Source organism: Melanerpes formicivorus, unplaced genomic scaffold (genome assembly GCF_026170545.1).
Source record: "Melanerpes formicivorus ecotype bairdi unplaced genomic scaffold, bMelFor1.0.p_v2 SCAF_24, whole genome shotgun sequence".
Lineage (NCBI taxonomy): Eukaryota > Metazoa > Chordata > Aves > Piciformes > Picidae > Melanerpes > Melanerpes formicivorus.
The window spans coordinates 2,466,694-2,484,238 of NW_027142376.1; the positions used below are offsets into that span (position 1 = coordinate 2,466,694).

At 45.2% G+C, this 17,545-nt stretch overlaps 1 protein-coding gene across 6 annotated transcripts in view; it reads left to right on the top strand.

The window, feature by feature from the left end:
- The window catches only part of ADCY1 (adenylate cyclase 1), a 182,761-nt gene that overhangs the window by 97,330 nt on the left and 67,886 nt on the right, over window positions 1–17,545 (top strand). For all 6 annotated transcript variants that reach the window (XM_068152589.1, XM_068152594.1, XM_068152591.1 and 3 more), the window contains one exon: window positions 3,262–3,389. In XM_068152589.1, the coding sequence (XP_068008690.1) occupies window positions 3,262–3,389 (128 nt within the window). The remainder of the gene's footprint in view (window positions 1–3,261; window positions 3,390–17,545) is intronic.

Consider the following 17,545-nt stretch of genomic DNA (forward strand, 5'->3'; position numbering starts at 1 on the left):
AACAAAAGGACACAGTTTCAAGCTGCACCAGGGGAGGTTTAGGCTGGATGTTGGGAGGAAGTTCTTCACAGAAAGTGTGATTTGCCATTGGAATGGGCTGCCCAGGGAGGTGGTGAAGTCACCACCACTGGAGGTGTTTAGGAACAGACTGGATGGGGCACTTGGTGCCATGGTTTAGTTGATTGGGTAGTGTTGGGTGATAGGTTGGACTTGATGATCTTGAAGGTCTTTTCCAACCTGGTTAATTCTATTCTATTCCCATCTGAAACATGTGAAGACTTTGTACCTGTGGCTCCCTTTTGCTAACAGTTGTAGAGACCCAGAGGTTCTCCCCTCAGCCTCCTCTTGTCCAGCCTAAATAATCCCAGTTCCCTCAGCTCCTCCTCACAAGACCTGCTCTCCAGAGTGTCCACCAGCTTTGCTGCTTTTTTGGGTTTGTGAACACCTGGGTCAGCATATGCAGAGAACTCAGCATGTTCTGAGCACCCTTGACTTTGGATCTATTTGTGTAACTAAAAATTACTTACTTGCATAGCTTATATAAAAAAGGACGAACCCAGGAAAACCAAATTAAAGCAAAAACAAACAAGCAAAAAGAAAAAAACCCAAAACAACAAAAACAAACAAAAAAACAAATGAAGGAACAAACCAGAGAAACTAAATCCCAACAGAAAAATAGAAACACCAACAAAAATGCCACCTCAGCAGCAACATTAAGGCTTGCTGCAATCTGACATCTGTGAAGGATCCTCCTTTAGAAGAACTGACACTTGCCTAATGCAATCTCTCTGCTGAATAGAGCACCTGGCTGTATTCTTATGTATTGTGCTTGGAAATGTCTGAAAGGTCCTAAACTTTCTTTGAGACAAATATTTTTGAGCTATATAATTTATGAATCACTAATTCCGCCCCCCCTTCCTTTTTATTAAAAAGAAGAAGGAAAACAACAACAACAACAACAAAAAACCACAAAAACTCTTAAGGCCATTGAGTCCAACTGTCAACCTAACACCACCATGGCCATTAAAGCACATCCCAAAGAGCTGTGTCCTCAAGTTTCTTGAATATCTCCAGCAATGGTGACTCCACCACCTCCCTTGGCAGCCTGTTCCAATCCTGACCAATGTCTATAAAAGACATTTAATCACAGAATCATAGAATGTGAGGGTTTGGAAAGATTCTCCAGAAACCATTTAGTCAAACCTCTCTGCCAAGTCAGGATCACCTAAAGCAGGTCACACAGGAAAGTGTCCAGGTGGGTTTGGAAGCTCTCCAGAGGAGACTCCACAGCCTCTCTGGGCAGCCTGCTCCAGGGCTCCAGAACCCTCACAGGGAAAAAAACCCAAACTAAACTCGACCAAAGCAAACCAAAAAACCCCAAAGTTAAATAAAGATCTACAACAGCAATAGCACCCCAAGAGTAGTTTGAACAGAAAACCACACCCATCCTTTCCACCCAACAGGTATAATGAATTGCATCAGAAAATGCTGGTCTGAAATCCTAAAGAAAGCTATTAGCAACTTTGAAGCACCCTCTGATTTCGAAGCTGGGCTTCTGCTTCACACTGACCATCGTGCCAGAGGGAATTCTGCAAATCTGCTTGGAAAGGTCTTGGGAAAGCATCGCAGGTGGGCAGGCTGCCTGGCTAATGCAGTGCTAGCAGTCTCTGGTGCTTTTCATCATGTGCATAAAAGCAGGTTATCAGCTGTTTCTAAACAGACGTTGCTTGTACCAACTGTGACTGGAATTTGTAAACGGTGGCGCTTAGATCTGTCACCATCACAAATGTGGGAAATACTGCCGAGTCAAGGGCTTCTTTGGAAGCCGCTGAGGGAACAGAACAAAGAGAGGGAAAGGCTCTGCTTTGGGAATTTGCATATCAATCCTTTAAAAGATTGCTCTCACAAAGCTGCTCTGCATCTCCTTCCTGGAAGCCTGCCTCACGTGTCCAGAAAAAGAAAACAAACCATTTTTCCCAATATTGCTGTGTCTTCCTTGATTATGATAAAGAAGGACAGTGAGGATAACAGCTGATAAGGAACAGAGTGGTAGCTCTAAAACCAGCAGGTGATTTAGCCATATGCCTTCCGTCAAAACTAATCTCTCCTCAGAAATGCTGTAGCCTTTATTTTCTTTTTCTCCTGCACAAGTAATAAACTGACTTGCAAAAGTGGTAATGGATCAAACTCTCTGCCAGCTGTTTTTTTGCCTTTTTTTAAGCTAATTTTTGCTGTGCCAGTCTGACAGCAATGTTGTGTATCCTCTTATAAAATTTTTTCACAGGAAGAGTGTGAAGACATGGCAGTGCTTGTCCAGATTAAACAGTTCACAGCTTCCAGGCCAAGATGTTACCAGGTGGAGGCTGAGGGAGTTGGAGTTGCTTAGCTTGGAAAGGAGACTCAGGGGAGACCTTATTGCTATCTACAGCTACCTGAAGGGAGGTTGTAGCCAGGTGGGGGTTAGTCTCTGCTCCCAGGCAACCAGCAATAGAACAAGAGGACACAGTCTCAAGATGTGCCAGGGGAGGTTTAGGCTGGATGTTAGGAAGAAGTTCTTCACAGAAAGTGTGATTGGCCATTGGAATGTGCTGCCCAGGGAGGTGGTGGAGTCACCATCACTGGAGGTGTTTAGGAACAGACTGGATGGGGTGCTTGGTGCCATGGTTTCATTGATTAGATAGTGTTGGATGATAGGTTGGACTTGATGATCTCAAAGGTCTTTTCCAATCTGGTTAATTCTATTCTATTCTATTCTATTCTATTCTATTCTATTCTATTCTATTCTATTCTATTCTATTCTATTCTATCTAACAAGATAGGGTAGAAATCCCCTGATTTGATGTTGATGTTGAAAGTTGCTGGTTCTCAGGCATTGGAACAGGCTGCCTGTGGAGATGGTGGAACTGTCATCCCTGGACATATTTAAAAGAGGCAGGGATGTGGTGCTGAGTGATGTGGTTTACTGGTAGTGGCTTAGCAGTAGTATTGGGATCTTGGTTGAGGGTGCACTCAGTCTCTCTATCTGTATCATTGATGAAGATATTGAACAGCACCGGTGCCAGTATAGACCCCTGAGAGACACCACTTGTCACCCTTCTCCATTTGGACATTGACCATTACCTTTTGTATTGACCACGCTTACTTCAGCAGACCAAGAAAGGATTCCCTGAATGACTGCACAGCATTGGTGATTTTACCCTGTAAATATTGGAAGATTTATATGAGTAGTAAAACTTTTCCCATTTTGTTTTTTTATTAAAGGAAAACCACTGCAGAAGAATAAAAATCCTAGGGGATTGTTACTACTGCGTGTCAGGATTGACCCAGCCCAAAACGGATCATGCTCATTGTTGTGTCGAAATGGGACTGGATATGATTGACACCATCACGTAAGTACTGTGCTTGGGGAATCCAGGCAGCACTGCTACCACAATTTCCATCTGGCAGCTCACACTTCAGGTCACAAGGTACTCATTTTAGGAAGGGATTCATTCAACATAGCAATTTTCTACTCTATTTAATTACCGTGAGGGATAAATGCACAGGTATGAGTACATAGAGGCACACACACATGTAATGGCCACACCTTGAGTACTGTGTCCCATTCTGGGCCCCTCAGTTAAAGAAGGACATCGAGACTCTTGAATGTGTCCAGAGAAGGGCAACAAGGCTGGTGAGAGGCCTTGAACACAAGCCCTATGAGGAGAGGCTAAGGGAGCTGGGATGGTTTAGCCTGGAGCAGAGGAGGCTCAGGGGAGACCTTGGACTTCTGGAGGGCAAACTTCAGCCTGTTTAAGAAACTTATCTGTAAAGTTCCCTGGGTAGCAGCCCTCAAGAACCGAGGGGTCCAGGCTGGTTGGGCCTACTTCAAACAGGAGCTCTTGAAGGCACAGGAACTGGCAGTTCCTATGTGCTGAATGATGAGCCGGCGGGGAAGGTGACCGGTCTGGATGAGCAAGCAGCTCCTGGAGGATTTAAGGGGAAAAAAGAGGCTGTATCACCTTTGGAAGTAGGGGAAGGCTTCTCGAGGTATGTTTAAGGAAGCTGTTAGATTATGTAGGATAAAAATTAGAGAGGCAAAGGCCCAGCTGGAACTGAAGCTGGCCACCTCTGTGAAAGATAATAAAAAACATTTTTACAAGTACATTAACACTAAAAGGAAGGGCAGGAAGAACCTGCACTCCTTATTGGAGCTGGAGGGGAACACTGTGACTGAAGACGAGGAAAAGGCTGAGGTCCTGAACACCTTCTTTGCCGCTTTGCAAGGAAGGAGTTCAGGATGAGTGGCCTCCTGAGCTGGGAGATGGGGTCAGGGAGCAGTGTAGTGCCCCAGAAATCCATGAGGAATTAGTTTGAGACCTGCTGAGACACTTGGACACTCACAAGTCCATGGGACCGGATGGGATCCATCCTAGGGTGCTGAGAGAGCTGGCAGATGAGCTGGCCAAGCCGCTCTCCATCATTTTCCTCCAGTCCTGGCTCACAGGTGAGGTCCCAGGTGACTGGAAACTGGCCAATGTGGTCCCCATCCACAAGAAGGGTCGGAGGAGGAACCTGGAAACTCCAGGCCAGTCAGCCTGACCTCAGTGCCAGGGAAAGTGATGGAGCAGATTATCCTGGTGGCAATAACTGCACACCTGAAGGATGGCCAAGGGCTCAGGTCCAGCCCACATGGATTTAGGAAGGGCAGGTCCTGCCTCTCCAACCTGATCACCATGTATGATCAGGTGACCCATCTGGTGGACATGGGGAGGCCTGTGGATGTGGTCTACTTGGACTTCAGCAAGGCCTTTGATACCGTCCCCCACAGCAAACTGCTGGCTAAGCTGTCAGCTCGTGGCTTGGACCACAACACTCTGTGCTGGGTTAGGAACTGGCTGGAGGGCTGAGCCCAGAGAGTGGTGGTGAATGGTGCCACATCCAGCTGGCAGCCAGTCACCAGTGGCATCCCCCAGGGATAAGTACTGGGCCCCATTCTCTTTAACATCTTCATTGATGATCTGGATGAGGGGATTGAGTCAGTCATCAGCAAATTTGGAGATGACATCAAGTTAGGGGCAGATGTTGGTCAGAGGGTAGAAGGGCACTGCAGATGGACCTCGACCAACTAGACAGACTGGTGGAGTCCAGTGGGATGTCATTCAACAAGTCCAAGTGCCGAGTGCTGCACTTTGGCCACAGCAACCCCATGCAGAGCTACAGGCTGCGGTCAGAGTGGCTGGAGAGCTGCCAAACAGAGACGGACCTGGGGGTGCTGATCAACAGCCACCTAAACATGAGCCAGCAGTGCGCCCAGGTGTCCAAGAAGGCCAATGGCATCCTGGCCTGCATTAGGAATAATGTGGCCAGCAGGAGCAAGGAGGTCATTGTGTCCCTGTACTCTGCATTGGTTAGGCTGCATCTTGAGTACTGTGTCCCGTTCTGGGCCCCTCAGTTAAAGAAGGACATTGAGACACTTGAACGTGTCCAGAGAAGGGCAACAAGGCTGGTGAGAGGCCTTGAACACAAGCCCTGTGAGGAGAGGCTGAGGGAGCTGGGATTATTTAGCCTGGAGAAGAGGAGGTTCAGGGGTGACCTCATTGCCCTCTACAACTACCTGAAGGGAGGTTGTAGCCAGGAAGGGGTTGGTCTCTTCTCCCAGGCAACCAGCACCAGAACAAGGGGACACAGTCTCAAGCTGTGCCAGGGGAAGTTTAGGCTCGAGGTGAGGAGAAAGTTCTGCACCGAGAGAGTCATTCGTCATTGGAATGGGCTGCCTGGGAAGGTGGTGGAGTCACTGTCCCTCGAGGTGTTCAAGAGGAGATTGGATGTGGCACTTAGTGCCGTGGTCTAGTCACGGGTCTGTGGTGACAGGTTGGACTCGATGATCCTCAAGGTCTCTTCCAACCTTGGCGATACTGTGATACTGTGATTGCTCTCTACAACTACCTGAAGGGAGGTGGTGGACAGATGAGGGTTGGTCTCTTCTCTCAGGCAACCAGCACCAGAACAAGGGGACACAGTCTCAAGCTGTGCCAGGGGAAGTTTAGGAGGTCCCTGGAGGTGTTCAGAAAGGGATTGGACGTGGCACTTGGTGCCATGATTTAGTTAGTCATGAGGTGTTGGGTGACAGGTTGGACTTGATGATCTCTGAGGTGTTTTCCAACCTTATTGATTTTATGATTAGAAGCCAGAAAGCTACCGGGAAACAATGAAATATTCCTGTTGTCATTTGCCACAAAGAGTAGATTCCAGTCTCATGTTTTACAGCAATAACCTGTTCATTTTGCACCAATGTGTAAACTCAGACCCTGGATCATATTGTGTATGTGTTTGTATTCTCTGGATGACAGCATGCTGAGTTCTCCTTTCTCTCTGTCATTATTAAACCTCCAGTTTGCTCCACTTCCCAGAAATGGAGTGTGAAATTCACTTTGCTGATCAAAAGAATGTTTTTTATGCTCGAGAGCTCTACATTGATCATTATTTTACCAAGGCAAAATATGTGAATGTGAGGGAACTGTGAATGAGGCTCGAGCAAGAGCTGCAGAACTATTCCATTACATCGGAGGGAAGGGATGAAGATGGGGAATTTCTTCATGGTTGTATTACTCTGTGTGTGCATGTGAGTGATTTGTAAGCAGGCTACAGGAGGGAGTACACAGCTGTATTCATTCTATATGCATATAAACAGTATTAAGCATGGTGCTAATGTATTTGGAATAAGCTCTCACAAGTGTGTCTCATAAGTGCCCTTAACTTGTTCTACATTGGAAAGGGTTTGGCCACTCCTCCCACTAGCCAGTTATTCTTTCAGTGGTCAACCACACTGCTAACTCAAGGGTTTGCTTCCCGTCACTTAGTCCCTGACTTTTTGCACTGTGAACAAAAGCTTGCCCATTGAATGTAGCCTGTTCCATTGGTCAACTGAGCAAGCCAGTGGGGTATTTGATAGCATACTGATGTCATGCCCTCTAAATAACGGGAGGTATGGCCAAACACAGAGGCAGTGGTGGCTCAGGGACAGGCCTTCTGAAAGCATATCATATTTTCTATCACTGAATGGCAGAATGGTGGATGGTGGAAGGGTACCTCTGGAAATTATCCAGTCCAACCCCTCTGCTAAAGCAGGGCCTCCCAAAACAGGTTGCCCAGGATCACAATGTTCAGGGGGTTTGGAATCACTTCAGAGGCGGAAACTCCACAACCTCTCTGGACAGGCTGCTCCAGAGCTTTGGCACACTCACAGCAAAGAAATTTCTCCTCCTGTTCAGGTGTAACCTCCTGGGTTCCAGTTTGTGTCCATTGCACCTTGTACCATCACTGGGCACCACTGAAATGAGTCTGGCACCATCCTCATGCCTCCAGCCCTTTATCTCTTGCTGAGCATCGAAAAGATGCCCTCTCAGGCTGCTCTTCTCTAGGCTAGGCAGCCCCAGGGCTCTAAGCCTTTCCTCCTCACAGTGATGATCCAGGCTCCTCAGCATCTTTGTAGCCTCTCTAGACTCTGTTCCCTATCTCTCTTGGACTGGGGAGCCCAGAACTAGACACACTACTCCAGGTGTGGCCTGACTAGGATAGAGTAGAGAGGGAGGACAACCTCTCTTGATCTGCTGGCCCCACTCTTCTTCTTGCACCCCGGGAGGCCATTGACCTTTTTGGCCACAAAAGCACATTGCTGGCTTATGGCGAACTTGCCCACCAGGCCCTCCTCTTCCTCTGCAGAGTTACTTTTTAGCAAATTGGCCCCAATACTTCAGCAATGATACATCACTAGCATTGTTTGTCATTCCAGTTGTTTCTTCTCTCTTTGTGTTGTTAAACTCTCTTCATCTCAACCCAAATCACCTTTCCACCTTCTCATGGTAGGGCGGTGGAAGTAGTGAGTAAGTGGCTGCATGGGGCTCAGCTGTTGCCAGGGCCTAAATCATGACAGTCACTATAACAACTGAAGGCTGGTTCTTATTCTAGCTCAATCCATATGTTTTTATGATAATATTCTTTTATAAAATCTCTCAGAATGTGAAGAGTTGGGAAAATTAATCCATATGGTCCCTCTCACTCAATACAAGAGCAGCCAGGCAGAAAGGGACCTGGGGCTACTGGTTGATAGTAGGTTGAATATGAACCAGCAGTGTGCCCAGGTGGCCAAGAAGGCCAATGGCATCCTGGCCTGTATTAGGAATAGTGTAGCCAGCAGGAGCAGGGAAGTCATTCTGCCCTGTACTCAGCACTGCTTAGGCCACACCTCAAGTCCTGTGTCCAGTTCTGGACCCCTCAGTTTAAGAAGGACATTGAGACATTGAATGTGTCCAGAGAAGGGCAACGAGGCTGGGGAGAGGTCTCGAGCACAAGCCCTATGAAGAGCGGCTAAGGGAGCTGGGGTTGCTTAGCTTAGAGAAGAGGACGCTCAGGGGTGACCTTCTTCTTGTCTACAACTACCTGAAGGGAGGCTGTAGACAGTTGGGGGTTGGTCTCTTCTCCCACCAACAGAACAAGAGGACACAGTCTCAAGCTGTGCCAGGGGAGGTTTAGGCTGGATGTTAGGAAGAAGTTCTTCACAGAAAGTGTAATTGGCCATTGGAATGGGCTGCCTGGGGAGGTGGTGGAGTCACCATCACTGGAGGTGTTTAAAAAGAGACTGGATGAGGCACTTGGTGCCATGGTTTAGTTGATCAGATGGTGTTGGGTGATAGGTTGGACTTAATGATCTCGAAGGTCTTTTCCAACCTGGTTAATTCTATTCTATCATATTTGTAAACATTGTAAAATAGATAAAACACTGTAAGACACAATACCCTATGATACCACAAAATCCTAAAAGAATATTCTAAGACTGCAAATCATGTGTGTGTGAATCCTTCCATCAGTATATGGATAGCACATCTATAAGGAAGCCTTGCCTCTTGGAAGCATAGTTAGATATACAAGCCTTGTACACATTTTCCAGAGTATTTTATGCTCTTAAATCCCTGGAAAGCAGCATCTGATGCTTTCATCCTCTTTTAAACCTAGCATTCATCTTTTATTCATTAGTTGTGCTGTGTTTCACGTGTAAAAATATGGTAGCGAGAAAACCACCTGAACTTTCCTTTTTGAATGCTTCAGTTTTGCTAATATTAAAAAGGGAACATGTTCCCTTTTTGTGTTAACACTTATTGGCTGCTGTCATGATAATGTAGGCTTGAAAGAGGCATAGAATTAAAAAGGAAAGAGTGAACTGGGAGTGTTCAGCCTGGAGGAGAAAAGGCTTAAGGGGTATTTTCCCACTGCCTACAAATATCTGGTGGGAGAGACAATAAAGACAAGTTTTTCCCAGTGTTACCCAGTGTCAGACAACAGGGAATGGGCACAAACTGAAATACAAGAGATTCTATTTAAATAGAAGAAAAAAACTTATTTACTATGGAGGTGGTCATATGCTGGAGAGGTTGTACTGGAAGGTTGTGCAGTTTGCATCCTTGGAGGTATTTAAAACCCAGCTGGACACACTCCTGGGCAGATTTTGGTAGCTGACTCTAATAGGTCAAACTTCAATAGTGAATGAAGGGGTGATTGATCTGGATGACTTCCAGAGACAGGTGGATGGGCTGTAATCTCTTACCTGGACATGTTTAAGCAAAGCTTGTGGCAGCAGATAACTGACAATTTCAGCATTTTATTTTTTTAAAGGATTCATATATTTTAAGTCTTTAGTGTAGTCTGAGCACAGTAACAAGGCAAGATGGAGAAGCATCCAGGTTATAAGACAGTGCCAGATTCATTTAGGGTTGTTGAATGGCTACTGACCTATTCAGCATGCTTTGTACATAAGCACAGTTTTTTTTTTTTTTTTTCAATGAGGAATTAATTATATGAGGAAAGACTGTAAGATTCAGGCTCCATGCATAGGTTTTTCTCTTAGTTAAATGCAGTTGCTTGGTCAGGTTATGTCAGGAAACAGGAATCATAGAATCATAGAATCATAGAATCAATAAGGTTGGAAAAGACCTCAAAGATCATCAAGTCCAACCTGTCACCCAACACCTCATGGCTAACTAAGCCATGGCTTCAGGTGCCACGTCCAATCCCCTCTTCAACACCTCCAGGGATGGTGACTCCACCACCTCCCTGGGCAGCACATTCCAATGGCTAGCAACTCTCTCTGTGAAGTACTTTCTCCTCACCTCAAGCCTAAACTTCCCCTGGTGCAGCTTGAGACTGTGAGATGATGCCTTCCAAGTACCATCGTCTTTGATGACAGTACTATGATTTTTATTCTATAGTTTACTGCAAGTAGAGCATTATCTGTTCAGATATTGTCCAGTTCTTGTTGAGGTGCTTTTGTTAAAGGAATCATGTGCACAAAATGCTTCAAACCAGGAAAAAGAGCTCTGATAAGGATTAGGAAAAGTCTCCTCAGTCCTTCAGACAGAGCAAAGTTAGAAGATGGATTCCCCAGATCAATATGTTTGAAAATAGGTTGAGCAAATGAAAGGAAGTGAAGAGGTGGTGATGGGTTAAGTTTGAATGTAATATTTGTTTCCTATTGATATGAATATTAGGTGCTGTTTATCAGTTCCTTGAAAGGCAGAGTCCCTTTGTTTATTATACTTCCTCCTTTCATCCAGAGCTGGATGTTTGCTGGTAGTTTTCTAAAATTGTGTTCACTTTGCTGCAGAAATTAGGGCTTGCTGTTGTAAATTTATACTTTGAAATTGTTATCCTCAGTGACAATCCTCAGGAGACAAGTTCCACCATTAGTAAGTTTGCAGATGACACCAAGGTGGGAGCAGGAGTTGACCTATTAGAAGGTAGGAGGGCTCTGCAGAGGGACCGTGACAAGCTGGACAAATGGGCAGAGTCCAATGTGATGGCATTTAACAAGTCCAGATGCCTGGTGCTGCACTTTGGACACAACAACCCCATGAAGTGCTACAGGCTAGAATTAGAGTGGCTGGGGAGCAGCCAGGCAGAAATTGACCTGGGGGTACTGGTGGACAGCTGGCTGAACATGAGCCAGCAGTGTGCCCAGGTGGCCGAGAAGGCCAATGGTATCCTGGCCTGCACCAGAAATAGTGTGGCTAGCAGGAGCAGGGAGGTCATTCTGCCCCTGTACTCAGCACTGGTTAGGCCACACACCTTCAGTACTGTGTCCAGTTGTGGGCCCCTCAGTTTAAGAAGGACATTGAGACATTGAACGAGTCCAGAGAAGGGCAACAAGGCTGGGGAGAGGCCTTAAGCACAGCCCTATGAGGAGAGGCCGAGGGAGCTGGGCTTGCTTATCCTAGAGAAGAGCAGGCTCAGGTGTGACCTTCTTGTTGTCTACAACTACCTCACGGGAGGCTGTAGACAGCTGGGGGTTGGTCTTTTCTCCCACCAACAGAACAAGAGGACACAGTCTCAAACTGCACCAGGGGAGGTTTAGGCTGGATGTTAGGAAGAATTTCTTCATAGAAAGTGTGATTGGCCGTTGGAATGTACTGTCCAGGGAGGTGGTGGAGTCACCATCACTGGAGGTGTTTAGGGGAGGGGTTTGGAGCACAAGCCCTGTGATGAGAGGGTGAGGGAGCTGGGATTGTTTAGCCTGGAGAAGAGGTGGCTCAGGGGAGACATTATTGCTGTCTACAACTCCCTGAAGGGAGGTTGTAACCAGGTGGGGGTTGGTCTCTTCTCCCAGGCAACCAGCACCAGAACAAGAGGACACAGTCTCAAGCTGCACCAGGGGAAGTTTAGGCTCGAGGTGAGGAGAAAGTTCTTCAAAGAAACTGATTTGGCATTGGAATGTGCTGCCCAGGGAGGTGGTGGAGTCACCGTCATAAAAGGATAAGATGTGACACTTGGAGCCATGCTTTAGCTGTCATGAGGTGTTAGGTGGTAGTTTGGACTTGATGATCTTTGAGGTCTTTTCCAACCCTGTTGATTCTGTGGTTCTGTAATTCAGGATGTTACCTGTAATAAATAAGTAAATTCACTTGAATTATAATTCAGCAGACAGATTTGTCTGAAGTGTCTGTCCCAGAGAGAAGTACCACCAAGATGTGCTTTTTAGAGCAAATCAAGGAACAGAAACTTCTTGTGTCTGTTCAATGGATTTGAGGTGAATGAGTTGGTATAAATTGATACTTTCTATTCTTTTCACATTCTGTGTAATTGTTATTGAAGTATCCTGGAATATGATGTTTTATGTGAGTAACAACTGAGAATGTTACCTCATTACATTTAGATCAAGCTTTTTCAGGGCAACATTCCAGGAACAATATAAAATGCTTAAATTTTTCATGATTTCATCTGTCTACCACAAAACTATTTTTTTCAAGGGCAAAATTAAAGTCAGACCAGGATCACTGTGGGAGGCTCTGAGGATCTTTTTTTTTTTTTCATTAAAAGAAATAAAAGATACAGTGGTGAGGAGAAAGTTCTTCACTGAGAGAGTTGTTAGCCATTGGAATGGGCTGCCTAGGGAGGTGGCGGGGTCACCATCCCTGGAGATGTTCAGGAGGGGATTGGACGTGGCATTTGGTCCCATGGTTTAGTCATGAGGACTGTGGTGACAGGTTGGACTTGATAATCTTTGAGGTCTCTTCCAACCTTGGTGATTCTGTGATTCTGTTTGATCTTTCTATCCCAGTAAGTTATAATCATTGAACTGACCCACTTAGAAGAGCCCTCTAAGATCACTGAGTCCCCCTTTCATCCCAAGACCACCATGGCCATTAAACCATGTCCCAAAGTGCCATGTCCACATGCTTCTTGGACACTTCCAGGGATGATGACTCCACTGTCTCCCTGGACAGCCTGCTTCAGTGCCCAACCTCTCTTGCAGGAAAGAAATTTTTTGTAATCCTGAAACCTAAACCTCCTGTGGCACAATTTCAGGCCATTTCCTCTTGTTACAGAATCAAGTTTTGTGTATGTTTCTCAGTACACTCCAGGTATTCTACTTCAGAGTCACTTAACCATCATGGTGATATTTAAGTGGGAGTTAAGTGTTGGATACCGCCAATATTGTTTTCCTCAGGTGTGTCTTAACTGTCAGGGGCTTCTGAGAAATGTAATTGAAGTGGTTATGTTCATTAGGGCCTCTAATGTGCCAGATGTTGCTCTAAGGTGGCAGTTATTCTTACCTTGGTTTTTAACAGTGTGTTAAATCAAGTACTCTCCTCACCTTGCTTAAATTGCTTACTACATTTGAAGGTTCCATGCTATTTACTACAGTATTTCACCTTCTAAATAGATGTATTTTTTTAGCTAGTTGCAATATAGAAGAGTTTTACCCAGTTACCCATTCTCTTCCCCCTCTCTCTGATAAACTGGATAGAATTCTGGTTTCAGACAGCATTATGGGGGCAGTTGTACACATTTTTTTAGTAATAGTTTCTTTCCTTACAAAACACTGATGTAAATTATATTAAACAAGTATTTGGCTCATCCAGAAATCACAGGATCATAGAATAGTAATGCTGGAAAAGACCTCTAAGATCATCAAGTCCAACTGTCACCCCAACAGCACCATGCCCATTAAACCACATCCCAAAGTGCCAAGTTGTTTGAACACCTTCAGGGATGGACAGCCTGTTCCAATTCCTGACCACTCTTTCAGTGAAGAAATTTTTCCTAGTATCCATCTAAACCTCCCCTGATGCAAACTGAGGCCATTTCCTCTCATCCTGTAACTTGTTACTTGCAAGAAGAGACCAATGTCCCTTCAGGGAGTTGTAGAGAGCAATGAGGTCTCCCCTCAACCTCCTTTTCTCCAGAATAAACAAATCCATTTCCCTCAGCCACTCCTCACCAGACCTGTTCTGCAGACCTTTCTCCAGCTCTCTGGACTCTCTTCAGCACCTCGATATCTTTCTTGTAGTGAGGGTCACAATGTTTGAGGTGCAGTTGATACAGATAACTCCACCAGTCACCCCCGTTAGACCTCACAGATGCTGACCTTATTTTGCACCTGCGCACTGCATTGCTGCTTACTTTTGTGAGAGACTGTGGAGGTTGAGATTTGAACTGTCTCCTTCCTGTGGATTTTTTTCATTGGCTAACCAAAGGCACTGGGGAAGGGAGAGGAGCTATAGCAGCCAATCTGGGGGGTGCTAGCTGAACTATCAAGTTTTCCTGGGTAATCTTTTGCCTATGGGAAGAGGCTGGGCCTAATTTTGTGTTAACATGTGCAAAACTTTTGTGTAAATTGTATCTTGAACCCAAGAGGAATACTGAATAAGGAATAATTTATTTGGCAAACATCTTTTGTTTTTTCCTTTTTGTGGGTTGTTTATGGACTGCTGGTATCTTTTCAGAAACATATTTATAGAATAGAATAGGATAGATTAGACTAGACTAGACTAGACTAGATTAGAATAGAATAGAATAGAATTAACCAGCTTGGAAAAGACCTTCAAGATCATTGCATCCAACCTATCATCCAACACTACCTAATCAACTAAACCATGTAACTAAGAACCCCATCCAGTCTCCTCCTAAACACCTCCAGTGATGGTGACTCCACCACCTTCCCGGGCAGCCCATTCCAATGGCCAAACTCTCTTTCTGTGAAGAACTTCTTCTTTACATCCAGCCTAAACCTCTCCTGGCACAACTTGAGACTGTGTCCTCTTGTTCTGGTGCTGGTTGCCTGGGAGAAGAGGCCAACCCCCACCTGTACACAACCTCCCTTCAGGTGGTTGTATAAAGCAATAAGATCTCCTCTGAGCCTCCTCTCTTCCAGGCTAAGCAACCCCAGCTTCCTCAGCCTCTGCATCATTGGAGTTTTCTGTGTTGTTTCAGTGCAGAAAAGTTTAGGAGCATGACCGTGGCACTACTCTGATTTGATATTTGAAGTCTGTTCTTTATGTATTACTTAATGCTCCTTATTTTGGGTATATTCATGGAAATGGACAGTATAAAAAGCACAGAGGTATTCAAGGTAAATTTAGAAAGTTTAATGACTTTTCATGAGCTTTTTCTTTTCTTACTTAAATTGAATGGTGGTGAAAGCACCCCTGAAGCACACTGTCATTTCTGGGGAAATTTAGATTCTTTACTACATGACTGCTGCTGGAAATCTTTTGTTCACAACATAAGGTGTTTTCAGATTCTGCTTTATGGCTCATTGGTACAAGATACAGCCCAGCTTATTTAACAAGGAGAGTGATCAGCCATGTTGTATTTCTTTGCTCATTTATTTTAATTTCCTTTTTGTTATGCTATTCAAATGCCTAAAAGCAGCTGAAATTTTCCCCTCTCTATCCAGCCAGTAGAGACAAAGTACTGGTAGAGGTTTGGAGAATGGAATGGAATGGAATGGAATGGAATGGAATGGAATGGAATGGAATGGAATGGAATAGAATAGACCAGGTTGGAAGAGACCTTTGAGCTCATCAAGTCTAACCTACCATCCAACACTATCTAATCAACTAAACCATGGCACCAAGCACCCCATCCAGTCTCTTCCTAAACACCTCCAGTGATGGTGACTCCACCACCTCCCTGGGCAGCCCATTCTAATGGGCAATCACTCTCTCTATGAAGAATTTCTTCCTAACATCCAGCCTAAACCTCCCCTGGTGCAGCTTGAGACTGTCCCCTTTATTAGTGTCTGAGTTTCTCTGTCTTCAAAAATTTAGGCTGAGGTTTTATATACTGTTTTAAATTAAAACAAACAACAACAAAAATTGAACAAAAGAAACAAATTACCCTCCCCTGCAAAACAAACAAAAACCCCACAACTAAAAGCAACACAGACGAAAACAAAACCCTTTCTTTGCAGAGAAACTCACAGGCTTGCAGGCTCAACAATAGAGATAATTACCTAGCTATTAGTTCTGCAGGAGAATATAGATAAGTAATCAGGATTTAATCCTGCAGGGCTGTGGCTTGCAGGGTATGGTCTTGGTGTAAGGTCTGTCTGATGGTGACACAATAAATATGCACAGGTGGAGATACTGAGGTTTAGTTACCTCTAGGTGGCTTATATTATTAGCTCTTCTAATTTCCTCAAGGCTTTGTCCAGCAGACTCTGTGCACAACAACACTCAAGTCCTTTTAGGATTCCCTGGAGTAATTTTTGAGGCTTGAATAGGAATAGATGTTGAATAAAGGAAAGCTGGCTTGTGGTGGGTGGAAATAGAACAAGGAACTATTTAATCTTTCAGAAAGCTGTGCATAAGCTTTTCTGTGCTGTTGCATAAAATATGACTGAAAAAAAAATGTGGTAAGCTTGGATTCCCTATGGGAACAAAAGAGAGCTCCATGTTACTCTCATTAGTAATGGTTGACACGGTACATACTTCAGCACTTCAGGGCTTCAGAAGTCTTTACTTAAATCAAGGCCAGGTGTGCTGCTCCCCCGTATCTTAACCTTTCTGTTAATTATATTTTAAAAAGTGCAACCAGGCAAAACCCAAATACAGTGGCCACTACTGAAATCATCCTCCTTAAAGACCTCTCTGCCAAATTCAATGTAGCTGAATAATACTTTTAAAAAATACACTGGTCACTGAAGATCAAGGAAAATTTACAGCCAGAAGGGGGGCCAGTTCTGTTTAACATCAATGATTAGGATGAAGAGATTGAGTGCATCCTCAGTAAGTTTTCAGATGACACCAGTTTGGGTGGGCATGTTGATCTGCTGGAGGGCAGGGAGGCTCTGCAAAAAGACCTGGAAGCTGTGCTTGTAGTGCCCTTGGAGTGATTGAACACCTACACCCATATTGCTACACATGAAAGTACAGGATTTAACCCAGGCTGCCTCTGAGCTCTTTGAATTACAGTCAGAACCTTCATTGTTTATCTCCCAGCAAAATATCTGTTTCTGTAGGACTGTGATAGTAAATATTACAAAAGTGACCACCCAAAATCTAAAATCACAGGGAAGTTTTGTGACAAAGCCATTTAATGCACTTGCTTTATCATCCTTCCCCCTGCTGCTCTTTTCTTTCATAGTTTCATAGTTTCATAGTTTCATTCAGGGTTGGAAGGGACCACAAGGATCATCTAGTTCCAACCCCCCTGCCATGGGCAGGGACACCCCACACTAGATCAGGCTGGACAGAGCCTCATCCAGCCTGCTCTTAAACACCCCCAGGGACGGGGCCTCGACCACCTCCCTGGACAACCCATTCCAGGGTTTCACCACTCTCATGGTGAAGAACCTCCTCCTCACATCCAGCCTGAATCTCCCCACCTCCAGCTTCATTCCATTCCCCCTAGTCCTATCACTACCTGATATCCTGAGAAGTCCTTCCCCAGCCTTCCTGTAGGCCCCCTTCAGATACTGGAAGGCGACAATTAGGTCTCCTCGGAGCCTTCTCTTCTGCAGACTGAACAGCCCCAACTCCTTCAGTCTGTCCTCATAGGAGAGGTGCTCCAGCCCTCTGATCATCCTTGTGGCCCTTCTCTGGACACGTTCCAGCACCTCCACATCCCTCTTGTAATAGGGGCTCCAGAACTGGACACAGTACTCCAGGTGGGGTCTCACCAGGGCTGAGTAGAGGGGGAGGATCACCTCCCTCGACCTGCTAGCCACACTTCTCCTGATGCAGCCCAGGATCTGATTGGCTTTGCGGGCTGCAAGTGCACACTGAGA